The 12,635-nt window shown below is 45.3% G+C and overlaps 1 protein-coding gene across 1 annotated transcript in view; it reads right to left on the reverse strand.

Annotated features, from left to right (window-relative positions):
* The window catches only part of LOC135547439 (vang-like protein 1), a 41,374-nt gene that overhangs the window by 3,982 nt on the left and 24,757 nt on the right, over positions 1-12,635 (reverse strand). The window contains exons 5-7 of the mRNA XM_064976466.1: positions 3,087-3,220; positions 1,384-1,549; positions 57-291 (exon numbers count right to left, since the gene is read on the reverse strand). Coding sequence (XP_064832538.1) covers positions 57-291; positions 1,384-1,549; positions 3,087-3,220 — 535 coding nt within the window. The remainder of the gene's footprint in view (positions 1-56; positions 292-1,383; positions 1,550-3,086; positions 3,221-12,635) is intronic.

Below are 12,635 nucleotides of genomic sequence, written 5' to 3' on the forward strand. Positions count from 1 at the left end.
TAGTAGTGATACTGGCCAGGGGATGATCTGGAACCAAGAAGTTGAAGCTTGCCTACCTTGGGGCTCATGTTGTGTGTGAGGCAGAAGGCCAAGTGTCTCTGGATGCTGTCCATGCTGTGGCAGTGCTGCCTTCTGGTGGTTCGGAGGTATTTCTGCAGGGCGCGGGCCATGGAGGGGAATATGGCCAGGGCCGCTTCCCGTACGTCCATCACATCCCCAGGGGATGCTTTCTGCTCCTCCTGCTGCATCCGCCTCACATGCATGAAGGCCTCCTCCACAGCCACCACCAGCCTAACGTTACAACAATGTACAGAAAACATTCAGTATACTGTACACTCATCTGTTCTTGCACCCTACAAGTTATAAAAACACACAGGCCAACATTTAGCCCTCAATTCTTATGTTCATCTATCGAAACCCTCATCTATATTTTAATCCTTACATTAAACAGCATACTTATGTATCTTTCATCCATCTTTCTTCCTTTCACACCACCTATTAAGTCACTCAGAGTCCCCCTCCCCTCCCCTCCCCTCCTCTCCCTCCCCTGCCCCTCTCCTCTCCTCCTCCCTGTCCCTCCCCCCTCTCCTCCTCCGTCCCCCTCTCCTCCCCCCTCCCTCCCTCCCCTCTCCTCTCCTCCTCCCCTCCCCTCCTTTCCTCCCCTCCCTCCACTCTCCCCTCCCTCCACTCTCCTCCCCCTCCACTCTACTCTCCCCCTCCCCTCTACTCTCCCCCTCCCCTCTCCACTCTCCCCCTCCCCTCTCCACTCTCCCCTCTCCCTCCACTCTCCTCCCCTCTCCCACTCCACTCTCCCCCTCTCCTCCCCCTCCACTCCCTCCACTCCTCCCCCTCCACTCCCTCCACTCCACTCTCCCCTCTTCTCTCATCCCCCTCCACTCTCCTCCCCTCCACTCTCCCCCTCCCCTCTACTCTCCCCCTCCCCTCTCCACTCTCCCCCCCCCTCTCCATCCACTCTCCTCCCCCTCCAATCCACTCTCCTCCCCCTCCTCTACTCCCTCCACTCCACTCTCCCTCCACTCTTCTCTCATTCCCCTCCACTCTCCCCCTCCTCTCCCCCCCTCCCCTCTACTCTCCCCCCCCTCTCCCCCTCCACTCTCCCCCTCCCCTCTCCCTCCACTCCACTCCTCCCCCTCCACTCCCTCCACTCCACTCTCTCATCCCCCTCTACTCTCCCCCTCCCCTCTACTCTCCCCCTCCCCTCTACTCTCCCCCTCTCCTCTCCCCCTCTCCTCTCCCTCCACACTCTCCTCCCCCTCCACTCTCTCCCCCCCTCCACTCTCTCCTCCCCTCCACTCTCTCCTCCCCCTCCACTCTCTCCTCCCCCTCCACTCTCTCCTCCCCCTCCACTCTCTCCTCCCCCACCTGGCTCTGCGTTTGCGGACCCGTCGGTCATGGTCGGCCTCTTCGTAGTATAGTTCGTTGTGAGTGGCGTCTCTGCGCCTGGCTGCTGCAGAGATCATGGCCCGCGGCTGACCCCCCACCTGCGACCCCCCCGATCCCCCTGCTGGCCCCGCTGGGTTCACTGGGCCTACAAACAGGAAGCACAGAGGCATGATGGGAAGGTCACTGTGTGGCCCAGTCAGCATATTGACAGTAACCCGGGGAAAACACAGATCTTAGTGCGGATTCTGTGTAACATCTAAATATCTCATTAGGCAGTTTCACAATTCAGATCCTTTCACTGTGAGAGTGATTAAATATTTAGCCTGGTAGTCAAACCCGATTATGGTTTAGACAAGTGCCAAATGACAACAGAGTTGGCTAAAGCAGAAACTAACACATCTGGCTACTAGGTAGTAAATATTCATATAATTACAAAAACAAGAACGATCTCCAAACACAATAATACCAGTTGATCATAGAATTAATTTCTCTCTCTCTATGATGAATACCAATAACTAACCCAGAAGTAGTAAAAGCATAAATTAGGGTTCCTGTGGGATATGAATATGGAGGAGTGGAATCTGGTCCATATTTATGAGGGATATGTGTGTATGAGGGTTCAGCACAGTAACCCCGGCAGATACAGGCCAAGAGAGATGAATCATTAACGCCAAGGTGTGTGTGAGTGTGTATATATATATATACATATATATATATATATGTGTGTGTGTGTGTGTGTGTGTGTGTGAGGCTGAACGAAGCACAGGCTTGGTAGCACAGCCTTTTTCTGATTGAGAAATAAATGTTTTATGAAATTTCATTGCAATCCTACTTTTTCTAAATCCCCCCAAATAAATACGGGTGAGTTCCATTAGAGCAGATCTGGGCTGGTTAAAAACACTAGAAACCTAAAGACCCACTCTGCTAGCCTACAGAAACACTTCTGACTTAACTGGAGAACACACTGACAAAAGGAGGACAAAATACGGACAAACAGAGAGATGAGAGAGAGTGAACGAGAGAACGAAAGGGGAGAGAGAGAGAGAGACAAAGAGATAGCATGGGAATGTGCAGAAGGAGCTCGTGTGATGAATTATTAAAAGGCTGAAATGCAAATGTCTGTGAGGACAATGTACCAGCATACTCCTCTATCAAACTCTGCTACAAAGAACATAGAGAAGAACCATAAAAGCTGTCTCACACTGAGCTGGGAAGTTGGTGCCTGTCCGCATGTGTGTGTGTGTAAAGCATATCTCGCGAATGAAAGTGGTGGTTAGATTGGTGTGTATCTGTGTGTGCATGCTTAGAAGCAGTGTAAACATTGGGGGTGGGGGAAGGGAAGTGAGGCGTGAGGTTAGTAGTGTACACCAGTGAAAAGTGAGAGGGCACACAGAGATCTTTACTTACTGTCATTGTCCAAAAGGTAAGCTCTCACTTTAGCTTTAAACGCTGCTTAGGGTGGAGTGGGAGAGTAGATGAAGAGAGAGCGTCACAACGAAGCAACAAATACGGTAGACAGAGAGCTGAGAGAATGGAGAGACAAAGAATGAAAGACAGACAGTGCTTCACATTAAGATGCAGTAACAAAGAGGAAACGAGAGATGATTGGAGGTCAGACGACACAGGGACACAAACCAAATGTAAGCATTGAGGAACCATAGAAAAACCGTAGGTGTACTAACCGTCCACGGTGTAGACCTTGAGGCCGGCCAGGTGCTTGGCGGCACGGTGCTTGGAGGCGGAGAGAAGGGCAGGGTTATGGAGAGGGAAGTCCCTGTAGTAGAACTCCAGCAGAGACAGAGCTGCCCTTTGAATACTGACACAGAGAGAGAGACAGAGAGAGAGAGAGGTCATGATCAGATGAGCTCCTGCATTTTTCAGCATGTTCTTTAAAAAAAAGATATGTTTAGAGTTAGATAAACTTAGATTTTTTGCCAGGAACATATCCAGGATGCTACCCTCTACAACATAACCTTCACTCCAAATCAAAAACTCAAAACCTACAACCTGATTTGGGAGGGAATTACGGAATCACCTGGAAGGCTTACAACTACCAAAGATTTTTATTCCAACGCTATACAGCAAATGCTCTGGAAAACAACAGAAACCTGAAAACACCATCCAACCTGGAACTGAGTGAGTAATGTTTAGTCTGAAGCTATATTTTATTTCCAAAAGCCAAGAAGAAAAATACATGACATTACTTTATGAAGACTGAATGCTAAATGAAGGCTGCCAAGCTTGATACAACTTCAATTAGCACAGACGTGTCAAGTGAGAGGTGTCAAAGCCCTTTAGCCCAACAATGGCAGGGGAGTCTACTCCAAACAAATGGAGAGGCCTTAGAAGCTGCCTCTCGCTGTTCAGAGGCAATTAAAATACAGTACCCTGTGTATGTAAAGAATGACAAGGCAAGAAAAGACAACAAAATTAAGTTCCTTATGGAAAATCAAGTGATACCTTTTGCTGACTATTATAAAAATGGGAACATCAGCAACCTCATCTTCCACAGAGACCATCCCCTGGCATGGCACAGTGCTACATTAGCTCACTACCTTTCTGTTAAGGGGTGGGGGTGGGGTGGGGTGTTAACGAAGGGTGGAAACTCAGGATACAAGACAATGAGGACACAGAGTCAGCTAATATACATCTCTATAAGTCTGGAACAGTATTTGTACAGGGTAACCCCAAATAGTTTCAGCTATACTTTCACCTAATCAAAGAATTAGCCCAGCAGGAGAAGCTTTCCCTTGAGAAAGATACCCCCACACCGAGCGGGTCAGACCAAACCTTTTCATTATATAACCCCACAGACGAGCAACCCCAAACGGAAAGTCAACCTCCCAGCACAGAGAACTACCACCTCATTGAAATGAAGGATAAATGTACCCAGCTGTAGGTAAGGCGGGTGGAGCTGGAACAGCAGGTGATTACACTCCAGTCAGCACAGACCCAGACAACAGTCCAGCACAACAACATCCCCTTAACCAGGCCCGGAGAGCTGGAGGTGGAGAGAGACATATCTGCACTCTGGACTGTGGTGAGACAAATTCAACAAAATAAAAAGCAAGAGCAGGAGATGAAAAGTGCACTAGAGGAGAGGATCAGACTGCTGGAGGAGAGGGTAAGGGGGATGGCGTGTGACAGAGAACAACCCACTAGAGAGGTGGCCACCCCCGCAGAGAAGCCAGCAGAACAGTCCACACCAGACCCTGACCATAGCGTAGACACCACAGCAGAACAGTCCACACCAGACCCTGACCATAGCGTAGACACCACAGCAGAACAGTCCACACCAGACCCTGACCATAGCATAGACACCACAGCAGAACAGTCCACACCAGACCCTGACCATAGCGTAGACACCACAGCAGAACAGTCCACACCAGACCCTGACCATAGCGTAGACACCACAGCAGAACAGTCCACACCAGACCCTGACCATAGCGTAGACACCACAGCAGAACAGTCCACACCAGACCCTGACCATAGCGTAGACACCACAGCAGAACAGTCCACACCAGACCCTGACCATAGCATAGACACCACAGCAGAACAGTCCACACCAGACCCTGACCATAGCGTAGACACCACAGCAGAACAGTCCACACCAGACCCTGACCATAGCGTAGACACCACAGCAGAACAGTCCACACCAGACCCTGACCATAGCGTAGACACCACAGCAGAACAGTCCACACCAGACCCTGACCATAGCGTAGACACAACAGCAGAACAGTCCACCCCAGACCTTGACCATAGCATAGACACCACAGCAGAACAGTCCACACCAGACCCTGACCATAGCGTAGACACCACAGCAGAACAGTCCACACCATACCCCGACCATAGCATAGACATCATGGCAGAACAGTCCACACCAGACCCTGACCATAGTGTAGACACCATAGCAGAACAGTCCACACCAGACCCTGACCATAGCGTAGACACCACAGCAGAACAGTCCACACCAGACCCTGACCATAGCGTAGACACCATAGCAGAACAGTCCACACCAGACCCTGACCATAGCGTAGACACCACAGCAGAACAGTCCACACCAGACCCTGACCATAGCGTAGACACCACAGCAGAACAGTCTACACCAGACCCTGACCATAGCGTAGACACCACAGCAGAACAGTCTACACCAGACCCTGACCATAGCGTAGACATCACAGCAGAACAGACAAATGAGGAACCCCAAGCCCAGGTGATCTCACCCCCTCTGGGCACCTCCCTGTCAGCCACCCTGATAGCCCTCCTGACAACCCCCACACCCACTGAGGACATACACAAGACATACACAGATTGTACTTCTTATGGACTCAAATGGGAAATATATATAAGAAAATAAACTTTTTCCCAAACACAGTGCGTCTAAACCCTGGTGTCCAAACACCCAGCGCGCCCTAGACCTTCTGTCTGAGGACGACCAACTTGGTTCACCTAGCCACATAATAATACACACAGGCACAAATTACCTGAGAACACAGCAGGAAAGGGTGGCCACAGCACTGAAGGGAGTGATTGAAAAAGTTTCTTCTACTTTCCCCGATGCACAAGTGTTTTTCTCCACCCTGCTACCATGAAAAGACTTCCACCCTACTACCATACAGTGGGTAAATGCAAGTATTACCCGTGACTATGCCTCAAAACCAAATGTTTTCCTGGCCCACCACTCCACCCTGGACTTGAACAGCTTCTATGACCAGGTCCACCTATACAAGGCAGCAGTGCCCACCTTCGCCCGGACTCTAAAGGACATCGCTCTCAAGCGCAGCCCCAACACTTCACACAGGAGCAACAGATGAATAGTCACCCCGCCCAGAGCTGTCCGAGCCCCCCCCCCCCCGGACCTACACAGAGGATCCACACCGAAAGGACCTACATCCAGACCACAACACCACCAGCCACATACACACCCCCACCCCAACCAATCAACACCCCCCCAAGTCAACCATGCCCACACCCCATTTAGACCCTCTCGGATCTATGTCACACCAACGTCCAGGCCATGAGCAGGCAAACAGGAACAACCCCCACTTTTACACTAGCACAAGCCAATGGCCAAACCACACAACCGACAACATTGGACACTTCATGGAACACAAAGCTTTCACTATCTCATTCGAGAATATCCAAGGCCTGAGGTCATCGAGGAGACAGACCTTAAAAGGGCATAAACCTGGACTTCATCAAAGAAATCAGAAATACAGACATTGTCATCCTACAAGAAACCTGGTATAAAGGAGACGGACCCACTGGTTGCCCTCTAGGTTACAGAGAGCTGGTAGTCCCATCCACCAAACTACCAGGTGTGAAACAGGGAAGGGACTCAGGGAGTATGCTAATTTGGTATAGAGCAGACCAAACTCACTTCATTAAATTAATCAAAACAGGAACATTTTACATTTGTCTAGAAATTCAAAAATAAATGATCTCAGAGAAAAATGTCCTGTGTGCTACCTATATATCCCCCCCACTAGATCCCCATACTTTAATGAAGACAGCTTCTCCATCCTAGAGGGGGAAATCAATGATTTCCAGGCCCAGGGACATGTACTAGTCTGTGGCGACCTAAATGCCAGAACCGGACAAGAACCTTATTATAGGAATTATAGGACTATTTCTCTCTATACCATTTGTATTTCATATACCTTTGAATATTGGATGTTCTTATAGGCACTATAGTATTGCCAGTGTAACAGTATAGCTTCAGTCCCTCTCCTCACCCCTACCTAGGCTACCAGGAACACAACGACAACAGCCAACCTCGAAGCATCGTTACACATCGCTCCACAAAAGCCACGGCCCTTGCCGAGCAAGGGGAACAACTACTCCAAGTCTCAGTGTGTGACGTTTGAAACGCTACTAGCATGCACCTCACTAACTAGCTAGCCATTTCACATCAGTTACACCAGCCTAATCTCGGGAGTTGATAGGCTTGAAGTCATAAACAGCTCAATGCTTGAAGCATTGCGAAGAGCTGCTGGCAAACGCACAAAAGTTCTGTCTGAATGAATGCTTACGAGCCTGCTGCTGCCTACCACCGCTCGGTCAGACTGCTCTATCAAATATCAAATCATAGCCTTAATTATAACATAATAACACACAGAAATACGAGCCTTCGGTCATTAATATGGTCAAATCTGTAAACAATAATTTAAAAAATAAAACATTTATTCTTTCAGCGAAATACGGAACCGTTACGTATATTATCTAACGGGTGGCATCCACAAGTCTAAATATTCCCGTTACATTGCACGACCTTCAATGTTATGTCATAATTACATACAATTCTGGCAAATTAGTTCGCAACGAGCCAGGCGGCCCAAACTGTTGCATATACCATGACTCTGCGTGCAATGAACACAAGAGAAGTGACACGATTTCCCTAGTTTAAGATTGCCTGCTAACATACATTTCTTTTAACTAAACATGCAGGTTTAAATATATATACTTCTGTGTATTGATTTTAAGAAAGGCATTGATGTTTGTGGTTCGGTACATTCGTGCAACGATTATGCTTTTTCCGCAAATGCACTTTTGTTAAATCATCTCCCGTTTGGCGAAGTTGGCTGTCTTTGTTAGGAAGAAATAGTCTTCACAGTTCGCAACGAGCCAGGCGGCCCAAACTGCTGCACATACCCTGACTTTGTTACACAGAACGCAAGAGAAGTGAAACAATTTCCCTAGTTAAAAGAAATTAATGTTAGCAGGCAATATTAACTAAATATGCAGGTTTAAAAATATATACTTATGTATTGATTTTAAATAAAGACTTTTCTCACAAATGCGCTTTTTAAAATCACCCGTTTGGCGAAGTAGGCTATGATTCAATGATAAATTAACAGGCATCACATCGATTATATGCAACGCAGGTCAAGCTAGATAAACTAGGAATATCATCAACCATGTGCGGTTAACTAGTGATTATGTTAAAATAGATTTTATTTAATGAGATAAGGTGCTAGCTAGCATTAAACGTACCTTGGCTCCTTGCTGCACTCGCATAACAGGTAGTCAGCCTGCCACACAGTCTCCTCGTGAAGTGCAATGTAATCGGCCATGATCGAGGTCCAAAAATGCAGATTACAGATTAACAATGGTCATTACGGCCAAACAGTTCTATTTTTGTTTCATCAGACCAGAGGACATTTCTCCAAAAAGTACGATCTTTGTCCCCATGTGCAGTTTCAAACCGTAGTATGGTTTTTTTAATGGCGGTTTTGGAGCAGTTGTTTCTTCCTTGCTGAGCGGCCTCTCAGGTTATGTCGATATAGGACTTGTTTTACTGTGGATGTAGATACTTTTGTACCTGTTTCCTCCAGCATCTTCACAAGGTCCTTTGCTGTTTTTCTGGGATTGATTTGCACTTTTCGCACCAAAGTACGTTCACCTCTAGGAGACAGAACGCGTCTCCTTCCTGAGCGCTATGACGGCTGCGTGGTCCCATGGTGTTTATACTTGCATACTATTGTTTGTACAGAATGTGGTCCATTCAGGAATTTGGAAATTGCTTCCATGGATGAACCAGACTTGTGGAGTTCTACAATTGTTTTAATCTGAGGTCTTGGCTGATTTCTTTTGATTTCCCCACTAAACATGGCGGTGTTCACCTTAGAAATCTCACTAGGATAAAGACCACCTCCATTCCTGTCATTATTGAAAGAGATCATGATACCTCACATCTCAAAAGAGGGCTACTTAATGTTAGATCCCTTACTTCAAAGGCAATTATAGTCAATGAACAAATCACTGATCATAATCTTGATGTGATTGGCCTGACTGAAACATGGCTTAAGCCTGATGAATTTACTGTGTTAAATGAGGCCTCACCTCCTGGCTACACTAGTGACCATATCCCTCATGCATCCCGCAAAGGCGGAGGTGTTGCTAACATTTACGATAGCAAATTTCAATTTACAAAAAAAAAGGTAGTTTTCGTCTTTTGAGCTTCTAGTCATGAAATCTATGCAGCCTACTCAATCACTTTTTATAGCTACTGTTTACAGGCCTCCTGGGCCATATACAGCGTTCCTCATTGAGTTCCCTGAATTCCTATCGGACCTTGTAGTCATAGCAGATAATATTCTAATCTTTGGTGACTTTAATATTCACATGGAAAAGTCCACAGACCCACTCCAAAAGGGTTTCGGAGCCATCATCGACTCAGTGGGTTTTGTACAACATGTCTCTGGACCCACTCACTGTCACAGTCATACTCTGGACCTAGTTTTGTCCCATGGAATAAATGTTGTGGATCTTAATGTTTTTCCTCATAATCCTGGACTATCGGACCACCATTTTATTACGTTTGCAATTGCAACAAATCATCTGCTCAGACCCCAACCAAGGAACATCAAAAGTTGTGCTATAAATTCACAGACAACACAAAGATTCCTTGATGTCCTTCCAGATTCCCTCTGTCTACCCAAGGACGCCAGAGGACAAAAATCAATTAACCACCTAACTGAGGAACTCAATTTAACCTTGCGCAATACCCTAGATGCAGTTGCACCCCTACAAACTAAAAACATTTCTCATAAGAAACTAGCTCCCTGGTACACAGAAAATACCCGAGCTCTGAAGCAAGCTTCCAGAAAATTGGAACGAAAATGGCGCCACACCAAACTGGAAGTCTTCCGACAAGCTTGGAAAGACAGTACCGTGCAGTACAGAAGAGCCCTTACTGCTGCTCGATCATCCTATTTTTCTAACTTAATTGAGGAAAATAAGAACAATCCGAAATTCCTTTTTGATACTTTCGCAAAGCTAACTAAAAAGCAGCATTCTCTAAGAGAGGATGGCTTTCACTTTAGCAGTGATAAATTCATGAACTTCTTTGAGGAAAAGATTATGATTATTAGAAAGCAAATTACGGACTCCTCTTTAAATCTGCGTATTCCTTCAAAGCTCAGTTGTCCTGAGTCTGCACAACTCTGCCAGGACCTAGGATCAAGAGAGACGCTCAAGTGTTTTAGTACTATATCTCTTGACACAATGATGAAAATAATCATGGCCTCTAAACCTTCAAGCTGCATACTGGACCCTATTCCAACTAAACTACTGAAAGAGCTGCTTCCTGTGCTTGGCCCTCCTATGTTGAACATAATAAACTGCTCTCTACCCACCGGATGTGTACCAAACTCACTAAAAGTGGCAGTAATAAAACCTCTCTTGAAAAAGCCAAACCTTGACCCAGAAAATATAAAAAACTATCGGCCTATATCGAATCTTCCATTCCTCTCAAAAATTTTAGAAAAGGCTGATGCGCAGCAACTCACTGCCTTCCTGAAGACAAACAATGTATACGAAATGCTTCAGTCTGGTTTTAGACCCCATCATAGCACTGAGACTGCACTTGTGACGGTGGTAAATGACATTTTAATGGCATCGGACCGAGGCTCTGCATCTGTCCTCGTGCTCCTAGACCTTAGTGCTGCTTTTGATACCATCGATCACCGCATTCTTTTGGAGATAATGGAAACCCAAATTGGTCTACACGGACAAGTTCTGGCCTGGTTTAGATCTTATCTGTCGGAAAGATATCAGTTTGTCTCTGTGAATGGTTTGTCCTCTGACAAATCAACTGGAAATTTCGGTGTTCCTCAAGGTTCCGTTTTAGGACCACTATTGTTTTCACTATATATTTTACCTCTTGGGGATGTTATTCGAAAACATAATGTTAACTTTCACTGCTATGCGGATGACACACAGCTGTACATTTCAATGAAACATGGTGAAGCCCCAAAATTGCCCTTGCTAGAAGCATGTGTTTCAGACATAAGGAAGTTGATGGCTGCAAACATTCTACTTTTAAATTCAGACAAAACAGAGATGCTTGTTCTAGGTCCCAAGAAACAAAGAGATCTTCTGTTGAATCTGACAATTAATCTTAATGGTTGTACAGTCGTCTCAAATAACACTGTGAAGGACCTCGGCGTTACTCTGGACCCTGATGTCTCTTTAGAAGAACATATCAAGACCATTTCAAGGACAGCTTTTTTCCATCTACGTAACATTGCAAAAATCAGAAACTTTCTGTCCAAAAATGATCCATGCTTTTGTCACTTCTAGGTTAGACTACCTCTAGGACTCTAGCACTAAATAAACTTCAGTTTATATACATATATACATATACATATATATATATATATATATATATATATATATATATACACACACACACACACACACACACACACACACACACACACACACACACACATACATACATACATACATACATACATACATATATATATATACACACACACACACATACATAATGACATTTGTAATGTCTTTATTATTTTTGAACTTCTGTGAGTGTAATGTTTACTGTTCATTTGTATTGTTTATTATCTACTTCACTTGCTTTGGCAATGTTAACATACGTTTCCCATGTCAATAAAGCCCCTTGAAAGAGAGAGAGAGAGAAGAGAGGCATAAGAGGAGGGTAGAGAGAACAGATGGATTATAAGAAAAGGTCAGAAAAGAAGTAGATAGTCCATTACAGCATGCCTCATATCTACAGTACTCCCCCAGACCAGACGACTGCAGACCAGGGCTATGTCATACAGTGCTCCCGACATTCATTTCACATTTCCACAACCTTCAAAATGTTTCCTTTCAAATGCTATCAAGAATATGCATATCCTTGCTTCACGTCCTGAGCTACGGGCAGTTATATTTGGGTATGTGATTTTAGGAGATTTTTTTTTTTAAAAGGGTCCAATCCTTAACTCCATAATGGTTCCTCTGTTGGTGCCGAAAGTAAAAGTTGGTGTCATATAAAGCTTTGCTTCTTGCACTGTAATATGAGTAGAATCTTGATTTCAGTAACTTTCTTATATTAAATGTATGAACATTGTCAAATATAAATTTGAACAAAAATATATATATTTGGCAAAATGTTCTATATATTGTTGAACATAATATAATCTTTAGTGCATATCAAAGTTCCAGAGTGGGATCTCTGCTACGTTTAGAGTTATGATCCAATTTGTCAGCATTACCAACAGAGTGAATGGGAAAACGGATTCAAATGGTGGCCTTTTCTTTGTGATTTGCAGGATGTGCAATGATACAATTAATAGTAGGGCTGTGATTGGTTACATTGTCTAATATGCCAATGTACACTACCGTTCAAACGTTTGGGGTCACTTCGAAATGTCCTTGTTGTTGTCCATTAAAATAACATAAAATTGATCAGAAATGCAGTG

Source organism: Oncorhynchus masou, chromosome 10 (assembly GCF_036934945.1).
Source record: "Oncorhynchus masou masou isolate Uvic2021 chromosome 10, UVic_Omas_1.1, whole genome shotgun sequence".
Taxonomy (NCBI): domain Eukaryota; kingdom Metazoa; phylum Chordata; class Actinopteri; order Salmoniformes; family Salmonidae; genus Oncorhynchus; species Oncorhynchus masou.